General features: G+C 34.6%; 1 protein-coding gene across 2 annotated transcripts in view; it reads left to right on the forward strand.

The window, feature by feature from the left end:
* LOC143648531 (multidrug resistance-associated protein 1-like) overlaps positions 1–12,025 on the forward strand; it is a 93,376-nt gene that overhangs the window by 35,095 nt on the left and 46,256 nt on the right. For both annotated transcript variants that reach the window (XM_077118720.1, XM_077118721.1), the window contains 7 exons: positions 97–162; positions 2,272–2,409; positions 3,806–3,952; positions 5,568–5,652; positions 5,746–5,812; positions 6,163–6,289; positions 8,748–8,924. In XM_077118720.1, coding sequence (XP_076974835.1) covers positions 97–162; positions 2,272–2,409; positions 3,806–3,952; positions 5,568–5,652; positions 5,746–5,812; positions 6,163–6,289; positions 8,748–8,924 — 807 coding nt within the window. The remainder of the gene's footprint in view (positions 1–96; positions 163–2,271; positions 2,410–3,805; positions 3,953–5,567; positions 5,653–5,745; positions 5,813–6,162; positions 6,290–8,747; positions 8,925–12,025) is intronic.

Here is a 12,025-nt window from a genome sequence, read left to right on the forward strand (position 1 = left end):
ATAGAGTATATATTTTTAAAATAATAATTGTGGCCATGTAATTAAGTGTATTAACAACTTTTGTCAATTGTGCTTTCATTTTTTTCTATTAAATAGAAAAGTCAAACGAAGACCAAAGATAAACAGATAAAACTACTCAATGAAATCCTACATGGGATAAAGGTAAATAGAAGAGATATGGTAGTTATGTATAGATATAGAAATATATATATGTAGGGAAACACATTTAAAAAAAGGGAGATGCCTGTTATTTAATTATTTACAATGTGGCAATAAATTGGTCAATAAATAATTTGATTTTCCTAATCTCTATATCTCAGTGTAAATATGTATGTATAATTTGGGGGAGGAGATTTCAGATTTCAGGTGCATTGGAATCTTATTGTTAAAATAACATATACATGCAAAACCAATAAAAAACAAGCATTTTCTTTTTGATTTTCATTCGACAACTAGCCACAAATACCCCCAAAGACTCAAAAAGTTACTTAAGCATTTTAGGTAGAAGAGATGGGATTAAGCAGGCAGGAGAGGCCATAAATTGTCATCAGTGTGAAGGCAGATTTATATGGGGCAAGTGACTAGATGTCAAGCTCAGGTTGTTTTATGTAGGATAGAAATCATCATACAAATGCTGTTCTTCAAAAGAAGTATGTTGCAAATTATCTGTCCCATAGGAAGGTTTCCTCAATCATGCCACTAATATTTTTTCTATGATAGAACTAGTGAAAATATGAACTTTCATATACATAATTTCAAATCCTGTTAGACCTTGATTATGCTTCAGCAGATATTTTTAAGAGGCAGCATTTGCAAAGCCCACATGGAATTTCCTTCTAACATTGACAATTGCGTAGGAAATTTCCTCTTTCTGTTGCATGTATTTCTATATGCATAGGATAGACTCACTCCAAGTACACATTGATTCACCTTACAATTAGTAAAATACTCTGCTGCACTGTACTGCATAGAACTTTCCCCCACTTGTAAATTATTGAAGTGGAATAAATTGCTAGATTAAAGATACTTTGAAAAAGGGACAGATATGACTTATTTGATACTTTGAAATGGGACTCAGATATTAAACCACTTATTTATCTGAATTTAGGAGTAACTTTACATATAATGTAGAGTGCACCTTTTCAATGCTCTGAAATTGAATTCATTATTTAATAAGGCCACACAGTCCAAAGTAATATTTGAATGCATCTGGAAACTCTCATTAGGCTAATTGCTGGCCCCTGCATCCAAAACAGTATAGCAGTATATGTTTATAAGTATTAAATATTGGTATTCTCAACAGGAATTTTGTGTTATTAGTAGAATTAGGGCAGTGTAGGTAAAAAAGAGAACATTTCCTCAAGATCTGAGCAAAGTCTAAATAGCAGTCCCAGCAGAGATTAGGCTAGAATATTGGTAGAGGTGCAAATGACAATCAACTGATTGTCATAGCTTAAAAGGTTGGGCCCTCAGCATCTTTGCCATAAAGCCTCCTTGATAGTAATGGTAATTCCTGCCATTTATTGAACATTTTCTGTGTCAAACACTGTGCTTATCCCTATGTATCTCTTTTCTTAAATTCTTATAAACCCCAAGAAAAAAGATTTCTTATCTCCCATTTTACAAATAAGGAAATGAAGGCTCTGAGTAGTTAAGTGTCATGTCTCACTTAACAAGGCCTACAGGAAATGGAGCTGGCATTTGAATGTAGGTTTACCTGACTCTAAAGTGAGATAAATGTGGTGATCCTGCTTTTCAGCATATACCATCTCGAAAGTAGTTTAAAATCTCAAAGCACCTATCAGCATTCAAAGCATGGCTTGATGTACCAAGGCATTGGTCTTGAAGAAATTGGAAGTCTGGGCAGAGGACCTAAGTTATTAAGAAATGAGGAGTGGACAAGGCAGAGTTGGACTAGCAGGAAGAGTGTTTTGGATTGAGCTAGACAAAAACTAATGTGGAGTTTGTGCCTAGAAATGGGATGTTTCCAAAGTCTGGAAACTTACCACAGTATTGGTGGTAAGAGGGATTTAAAACTGGGGAGATGGTGATTCTCTCCCACTTCCCCCCTAAAAAGATATAATTCCAGGAAATGTTTTTACTCTGTTGAAAGCAGAAATAATTCACTCTTCTTTGTAAGTATAGCTTTTATTTTTGTGTGTCTACAGTTTATATAAGTATGGGTGGGTGTGTATTTATATGCATGCATGCATGTTTTCAATTTTTGAATAATATTGATTGCCAAATTGTCATTAACTGACTCCTTTACAGATCCTCAAACTTTATGCATGGGAACCCTCCTATAAAAAGAAGATTATTGAAATTCGAGAACAGGAATTGAAAGTTCAAAAATCAGCTGGGTATCTTGCTGTATTTTCTATGCTGACATTAACTTGCATTCCATTCTTGGTGAGTATTTAAATATTTACTATTTTGATGTCCAAATTTGATTCAAAGACTTATGTCCAAATTACCTAGAGTTAAGAAGCCCCAAGTGAAATCATCTATATCTGAATGTAAAGAAATACAGTCATTAATTTATGTAGATAAGAAGACACAAATTTTAAAGAAGGAGAAAATATTATCTGTTATCTGTATTCACATTGATTTGGGTGCATGTGTGTGTACCTATCCATATATAAGTTTTTCCTTTATAAATTTCTCACAGATTGAACAATGCCTTCATAATTGTTTTAAAAAATATAACCTGCATGTCACAATTTCATTCTAGCTCTAAATTTTCTTAATTTTTTTATTAAGCCCTCCCAAAGGCATGCTATATGGAGGAAAGAAGGACAGTAACATTTGAGTGTTTCTTCTGCATACCAGGATTGTTACATACCTTGCCTTATTTTCATTCTCACAGTAACGAGGCATTATTTTTCTCATTTCATAAGAGGAAACGGAAATTCACAGTAGTTTGGAAGCATCTTCAAAGCCGTAGAGTTAGTATTTGAAAGCAAAGTGGTATGAACCAAGGTCCTTCTCTTTCTATCCCACCATGTACACAACAGACATCCCAGGCTATTAAACTAGATTGTAAATTGCCTTGGAGTATGTAATAATGGGGAAAGCAAAAAGGATGAGCAAACTGCATATAAATGGTGCATCAATTTTAATCAAAGTTACCACTCCAGGGGGTAATAGAGGACAGGAGAAGTTCTGTATTTTCTTTGTTGATAATTTAAAATATTATTTTCATTTGAACAAACATGCTGGTATTGTAGAAGCAAAAACGATATTCACATTTGAAAGAAAAGTACTGGAAGCATTTGCTTAAGCCAATATATGCACATGATAACTAGTCAATGCAATCCCATACATGAGTTAACTTTTCCCACTCTTTCCAAAGGAAATTTGTGAAAGCACATATAGATTTTACTGGCCATGATTTGTTTGTCCTTTTTAAAGATAATTTTATGAAACAAGGAAAGCATAATTATTACATATAAGTTAGAATGTATGCATACATTACTGGAAAATAGGTTTATGTCCAAAGTTCTCCACTTAGAAAAAATATTAATTGGTATTCATTTGAAAGGGAAAAATAACTTTAGTAAAAATAATAGTATGTTGTAAGTAAGGGAGCTAAACTACATGTTTCCATATAATTGTCTAAGATGTATGCTTGAATGATCTGCACTAAACCTATATTTTGTATTTTTGGGCAGTAGTACTGAGTTTCAGTAACGTCCCCATAAAAACCAAAAAGGACGTTAAAATGTTCCAACCTAAGTTTTGGGCCTGGACCTCATAATGCTGTTAGTAGTAGGTATGTGAAGAAAATGATGTATCTGTTTTCCAGGTGTCTCTGGCTACCTTTGGTGTCTATTTCTTACTGGATGAAGGAAATATTTTAACAGCCACTAAGGTGTTCACATCTATGTCTTTATTTAATATTTTGAGGCTTCCTCTGTTTGATTTACCTGCAGTGATCTCAGCAGTGGTCCAGGTACAATCCAGAGTACTCTGAATCTAAGAATCATTCGGTACTTTATGTCATTTTACTCTTTGTGATTGTTTAATGGTGCTTTTAAGATTAGTCCTCCTGATAATGAATAATGGAGGTAATTATAGAATGGAAGGAATCATGTCTTCCTTACTTATACTTTCCCTCTATCAAAGTGACATTTAAATATTTTACGATATGTCATTAAGTGTTTCCTTTACTTAGGTTTTTAAAAGCTAGTTTTAGACACTGTGGTATCAAATAGAAAATTTGCAGTTAGGTGCTTGGTACAAAACTAGATCTGAATGTTTACCTAGGGCCCAGCAGCATTTCCTATGTAAGGCATAAGCAGGGAGAAACTGCATTGATAATACCGTCTGCCATCAAACCATATGTAAGATATCGGATTCTGCCTGCCTTTGATTGTAATCTCCAATCCCCAGAGGCCACTTAGATACCACAATCAGTAGAAGACCGCTGACAATCAGAAGGGAGTCCAAAGAAGTGAGTTCCTTGCTCCCTTTGGCTGAGATTTGGTCAGTTCAAAGTTTTGGGGGGTTGCTTTTTGGGTTTCAGGTCGTTGCCTCATTGTCAAGTCTGGGTTCATAAAGAAAATGAATCATTGCTTAGTGAAACCAGCTCTTTAAGAATTCTGCCTTTTAATTTTTTTCATATTTTGAATGAAGAGCAGCCTATTTGACTAATAAATGCTAATTTTAAGCCATTGTTTGTCTCATCATACTTTTTTCACTTTATATTATAAATACTTACCAACAGAGGGCACGGAAGTACTGTTGATGGGATGCTTCTAACACTTGTTTTAGCAGCACACTTAAAAAAGAATCAATTATTAGAGTAACCATTTTGCCTAGCTTCTGAAATAAAAAACTAGCCAAAGGTATGGTATTTCAAAGTGTTCCCCAACTCCTAGTGATATATTGCTGCTTTCACTAAATAAATAAAAGAATAATTGCCCAAAAACAAAAAACAAGAAAGAAAGAATGGAAAAGAATAAGAACTAGTCCTGGGTACTGATGTGATGCATTTGGTAAACAAAACTCAACCCAGTTCCACCGTATCTGTTAACAGTAGAAATCTACTAGGACAGAGTAAATAAAAATATAGTAAAGATTTTGTCTAAGAGTTTTGAAGGAAAAATATTATTTCATTTATTCTAATTGTAGCTAAACATATGTATAGTTATTATATCAAAGTTAAATATTATTGTTGTCAAAAGCCAGGATTTTGTTTATTCTCTGAAGCAGAATTCATTAAAGTATCTTGAAATTGCTTATAAAAACTAATATTTCTATAATTACTGATTAATTGTTATGACTTTTATAGTATTATGAGGAGGACGTAATTCCTTCTTCTCTTGCCTTCTTGCGTGGATGATGGTGTTTGTTTTGATCTTTGATCCTTGAAACTGTTCTTTCTCCTTAGAGATGAATTCATTTGTAATAGTAAAATAATACAAACTATGTTTGCTTAATATTTATAGCATTTCTTCAGTTTGCATCAAAAAAATTTTAATCATGCTATAAATCTCTATAAACAGTTTTTAGTTTCCAGTTCTACTTCAAACCAAAATAAATTCCATCTGTGTTTATTTTGATAGACAAAGATATCATTGGGTCGTTTGGAAGACTTTCTCAACACTGAGGAAATTCTTCCTCAAAATATTGAAAAAAACTATATAGGAGGTAAGCATTCCTCTTTGAATTCAATATTTATTTGGCTCCTGGGTTGTAAGAAATTAGTTCTAAAGTATATCATGTATTTGTTTTTGTTCCTAGATCACGCCATTGGATTTACAAATGCTTCCTTCTCCTGGGATAAGACAGGGATTCCAGTTCTAAAAGGGTAAGTCATGCTTTGTGAAAAAGATTAAATGCTTTTTTTTTTAGCATTGAACTCTCTAAGAGGAAGGTGAGTTTATTGAAATTCACTTGACTTGTTTAAAAAAAAAAAAACTTTACCTTACATTTTTCTAGTTGTTTTGCTCTCATCTATTTATTTTTTCTATTTCCTTGGCAGCACTGGTTGTTCTGTTTTTGTTTGCATTTTGGAAGGTTGGGTGTTTGTAAACTAATGTGCAGAGCACCAAGCAAGGTGGTCAGCAATGTGATACAGTCACTTGTCTAGGAATATACATTAAAAACAGTTGTAACATAACAGTCCTGTATTACGTCCCTTCTTTTCTTATCATTCAGCTTGAACTTCATGATTCCAGAAGGAGCTTTAGTGGCTGTTGTAGGGCAGGTTGGATCTGGAAAATCATCTGTGCTTTCTGCCATTCTGGGGGAAATGGAGAAACTTTCAGGAGTAGTCCAAAGAAAGGTAAAGACGACAATATATTCTTTCCACACCTCCTGGTGTAATAGGCTGCAGCCAGCACATTATGCATGTCAGGAAGAGCTTATCAAATTGAATTGAAGATGGGCGTTTTTAGTTTGCAACAAACATTTAAATTTCTATAGAAATTGATTAGCTGTGGATGAATTAGTACCAGCATTCTGTCCCCTAAATTCTTTAGCAAGTCGTATATGAATACTTATGATAATTGTTTGATGGTATTAACTGAATTGAAAGCAATTATACAGAAACAAATGTGATTTATAATCTGGTTTGATTAGGTTTCTAGTTATCATTCATTGCAAGATTCCTTGAATAATCAAGGTCATTCCATTTCTGAGAAGTCTTATAGCTGCTCAGGGGTAAGATCTTTAACCCAAACAAAACCTCGGAATCTGAAACCTCATTTCAGATTCAGCCTCTTGTAGGGGAGGTCGACTCCCAACCAATTGTTCTATTTATTTAATTTTTTTAGAGGGATGACATTTTTCTATTTTTATATATAGGACAAGATTTTATACCAGGAATAGTCAGTTTAATAATTCAAATTTGCGTTCATGTGGAATGTTAAAAAAAAAAGGCAACTAAAATCCCACTTCTTCCTGTGGCCCACAATCCCAACATTTTACAGTACAGGGGAGAAAGGGGCAGAAAGGAGCATCCTATTTTTAAAAATTGATAGGAGAAAGAATTCAACTAGTTCTTAGTAGTTTCTTTTTTGAAATATTAAATTGGCCACTGATTTCTTCCTTAGACATACGTAACTGATAAAATGCTAGCCCAATCCTTCCTTCTCACCTCTGGAAAGAGAGAAGTTAAAGATTTCAAACAGTTTCTTCACACTTACTTGTGTTTTTTCTTCCTGGAAAATTCAATTCTAACTGCAGTTCTTTAATGATTAATTTTTAATTATGCCTCTTCCAGTATTACCAGCTGTTACTCAGTTTAGGATCCAGTGTGATTGCTAGTATTTTTTTGATAAAATTATGCTTAGTGAACACTACAACTTTTAAATATTCATTTGACTATCTTTGTATCCTATGTTCTTCATGATAATTGAAATCAGCCATTTTTTTTTTACTGTCCAAATGATTGTAACTTTTCACAGACCAGGGAGTGTCTTTTGCAAACATAATGGCTGTTTTATTGTTATTTTTTTCATTCATTCAGCTATTTTCACCAAGCTAATATTAGTCCATATTTCACAGCAACAGGATTTATTTTTTCAATATCGTGTGTCACATTCTTCAGTCTTTTCTCCTGTGTTCTTTATTCTCTGTTCCCATCGACTTTCCTAATGTGTGGCAGGTATTCAAAATATTTACCAACTGTAGACTGATTAAACTTGCCATTCTAATCAAAGGTAATTCAGAGCTTCTTAAGGCAATTCAAGAGCTATTACTTTTGTGTTCAAGAGCAGGTCGGATTAGAATTATATTGTTTTTGCTCAAAAGCCATTATATGTCTGACATGCTCAGCAAGGAAGTAAAATTTCTACTTTAAAGTAGTTAGTGGAAATCAAAAGGCTAATGTGCATATGCATATCTACATCAGAAAATACTTTAAGTGGCTAATATTGCTATAGAGTGTGCAGCAGTCACAATACACCACAGTCAGTGTTGGGATAGAGTCCATGGGACAGATTGAAAAGTAGGACTCCAGTTCACATATTCCATGTGTGTGGATTTCTTTTCAAGAAAGGGAAGATGACTTGAGAGGGTTTTTTATGCAGCAGATTGTCATATATTTAGGAATCTTTTCAAGCCATAAAGTCATCGAAAAATGAAAATAGAAGCAGTGATTATATGCAAGGTATAGAGAGGGCTGCCAAGATCTCTTTCTTAGGAAGAGCTCATCATCCAGCTGTGGAATTGGCCTGGGCTGTGGGGCACTACATAGCTTGAGGCTGTAACCTTAAAGGCCAGGCTAGTTCACCCTTACAGGGGACAACTCCATGTCGGTCTGAAAGGGGAACCCAAGCTTTGTCGGGTCTGCCTCGCGGGGTGACTTCTCCTTCTCCCCTTTCCTTACACAGGAGTTGTTTCCAAATAAACAGTTTGCTATGCAAGCATTGTTTCAACATCTGCTTCTGGAGAATATCCACCAGAGATATAACTTTGGTGGAAGTTATGGTAAAAGTAAGTAAGGAAAATAAAACAAAACAAAACAACAACAGAAAAGTAAATAAGAAGAACAAAAATTAACTCATTTGAGGGAAGCTCTAAACATATACAGAGTTAAGATAAAATAAGAGATCACGGTTTTCACATTTACATGTAAAAACTAACCTACGTGTTTTAAATTTTTATTTTAAAGATAGAGGAGGCAAAAAAACATGGACTAAATATGTTCAAAACGTAGACTAAATATGTTCCTTCAATACGGTGATGTAAGTTCTCCTTTGCCCTTCTTAATAGTATTTCTTTACTTCTTTCATCTTTAGGGGTCTGTGGCTTATGTTTCCCAGCAGGCTTGGATTCAGAATTGCATTTTGCAGGAAAATATCCTCTTTGGCTCCATCATGCAGAAGCAGTTTTATGAGCAAGTCTTGGAAGCCTGTGCTCTCCTTCCAGATTTGGAGCAGTTACCTGACGGAGACCAAACTGAGATTGGAGAAAGAGTGAGGAAAATATAATTTATCACTTACAAGAAATAAAATTCTATTCAGCTGTGGTAATAAAATGTTAATAGCCTTTTTGCTGACATCTTAAAGAACTATCGAACCATAATTCTAGAAAAAAATCATTATATAATTGCTATAAAGGAGACGACAGTATTAAAGACAAATAATTGCCTATCTGGAAGACAGATTAAAAATCAGTAGGAAATTCTGTTGTTAGCATCCAGATGGGATAATAGAGGGAATAAAAGTCTCCAGTTTGGTCATCAACAATTTGTTTTAGTTGCTGGCACTATGCTGTTCACTTTCTAATGAGTGAATAATAGTTTCCTTTTTTTCCTGTATCTCTTGCACACAAAGTCAAGCTGAGGACAGAGCTCAAGTACCAGTCTCCAGTGCTTGGCACTCAAGGCTGGGTTTGAGATGCTGTGTCATTAATATGCTTAACCCATGTTTACTTATTCCTTCAGGTGAGTTATTTGTTTCCCAGTCATCTAATTCTTTGTTCTACTTAATTTTCATTTTTGTAATGAATAGTCATTACTCTAGCCAGTATACCGGAGTTAAAAGAAAAAAAAAACCAGATACCATGAACCAAAGTGTGATCCCAAGAGATTATCCCCAACCTGTGACTACAATATCCATTAATTAAATATGAATGCAAAAGCAGCCTCTGTCTACCACTTATGTGTGTTACAAAGATGAATAAATAATCTTCACTGAGTGCTTTGAATTTCTGAGAGTTAGCATGACATTGGGAGGCTCTTTTACCCCTGAACTCATATTGTCTATTAGTTCTGTTCCATAAAATGATAAATAAAATATGTTATGTAACAAAATTGTAGAAATTAGAAATATTTAAGATTTAGGGTGAACCAAAATTCACCCTTAACCAGACTGACATTGATTTCACTTTGCAGGTGTAGTTTCTCAGTAGTATTAGATAGAATTAATTTCTTTCCAATGTCTGCTTTTTCCCTTTCTCTGGACAAAATGCCACCATGGTTAAAATCATGCAGAAACATGACTTCTCTTCATTTATTAATATATGTTGAATAGTATGCTGATAAAATAAAATCCTTAATAATATGAAGTATCTGATAGTATGTAACTAGAATGAATTTTAAAAGGAAAAAAAAATCCCAAAGAGAAAGTATAGATTGAATTTGTCAGGAATACTATTGCTACTTAAATTTCTCCCATTCTGATGGTGAAATAAACATGTTAAGTGAACATTCCAAAAAAAAATGTGTTTTTTTTGCTGTTTATGAGACAGCCAAGATACCTGTAGAATTCCCTTCACTTCCATTCATCTTCACCTTTGGAATTCTTCAATTGACTGCAATCATTATTAGTGTATTATTTGCCCATATTTTGCCTTGGGGCACATAATGTTGAGCAAGAGCTATCACCTTGCTCCTTCAAGGGGTTTGCAGTCTAGATGACCTCTGAGAATGATTGGTCATTGTTTGCTGATATTGATTAATCACTTAATGTCAGGCACAACCTAAATGCTGGGAATACAAGGATGATCTAGGAGTTTATAGACTAATAGAGGGACTGATGTGGGTATTGCCAGTCCCAGCATTGGGACAGTAAACAAAGCATTGCATGATGGAAAGGGAGGGGATGATCCACTTCACTTGGGGCCTTTTCGGGGGGAGGTTGGTTGTAAGAAGACTTCTCAGAATGGACAGTATGTGGATTTGAAGAGGCAGGGGTATGGGCTCCCAAGCAGAGTGAATAGCCTCTGCTAGTTATGAAAGGACAGGTCAGTCTAGTTGACAGGGCCATAGACACTTGAGGGGAGGATAGAGAGTGGCTGAAAGGGTGAGCCAATATCATAATATAAGTGTCTTCAATTTATACAAGGAATTTGTCATTGCTCATAAGTGATGGTAGAGTGGACATGTAGGAATCTTAGGTTTTTAAGAAAGTGATGACATATTTATTAACGCAGAGGATAGATTAAAGAGGAGTGATTGGATGATAAAGATAATAGCTAATGATGATTGTGCCCATCTCAGTGTTGTATTTGTCCTAAATGCTTTGCACTCATTCAGTGCCTCCTATAAATCCATGAGGTGGGTATTGCTATAATTCCATATTTTAGACTCATTAATGACTGTCAGGAAAGTTATTTAATTTTCCCAAGGACATAAGCTTGTAAGTGCTGAAAAACAAGTTTCAGATACCACACTCACAATGGTGAACTCCTCACCGCTTATCCTTTTCCACTGACAGTACAGCAGGCTTGGAGAATAAGTGAAGAAGGGGAATAAGGGATCCTAAGGTGACAAAAATGACACGGTAGATAATGAACAAAGGAGAAGCAGTTTGAGAAGAGTAGAATGGGAAAAAAAAGGTCTTAAACTTAATGCGTTTGAGACATTAAGCTATGTTTAGATGATGAAAATACAGAAGATAGTTGCAAATATGGTCCTAAAGCACTAATTAAACTCAAGCTCTCAGTTTCCTCCTCTGTAAGATAGGAATGATATCAATACCTAATTTATTATATTTTCATGATGGTTCAAAGTGTTAATGCCTGTAAAACATTTAGAATCTTGGCAAATACATATTAGATATTATTACCATAAGATAAGTGATACCCGATGATGTAGAAATTGATTATATCACTCAAAAAGAGGGGGAAAAATGTGTAGGGTTGACACTGAGTAGATACTACCATTTGAAGAGTCATAGAAGAGAAGAAAATTGAGAAAGATCATGGTTTTGGAATCTTCAGTCCACAGTGAAATTATAAAGAAATGCTCCAAAGAGTCAGCAGCTGATAAAAACCAAGAAAAATGTTGTCATAGAACCAAGTAAGGAAAGCATTTCTAGAGGAAGGCCACGTTCAGTGGTGGAGAGGAATCCCCTTTCTCATCTTACCCTATTCCTTTGGGGAACCCTCTAGTCTTTCAGATCAATGATGGATTTTACTCACTGTCCCGTATACCACCCCTGTGAACTAACTGCTTCTTCAATGGGGTCTTATACACACACACACTTATCATATTGCATTGTATTTATGTTTCATACTTGTCTCCCTTCTTAACTATGACCTCTTCATGACAGAGGCCCTGTTTCATTTATCT

Source organism: Tamandua tetradactyla, chromosome 10 (assembly GCF_023851605.1).
Source record: "Tamandua tetradactyla isolate mTamTet1 chromosome 10, mTamTet1.pri, whole genome shotgun sequence".
NCBI lineage: Eukaryota > Metazoa > Chordata > Mammalia > Pilosa > Myrmecophagidae > Tamandua > Tamandua tetradactyla.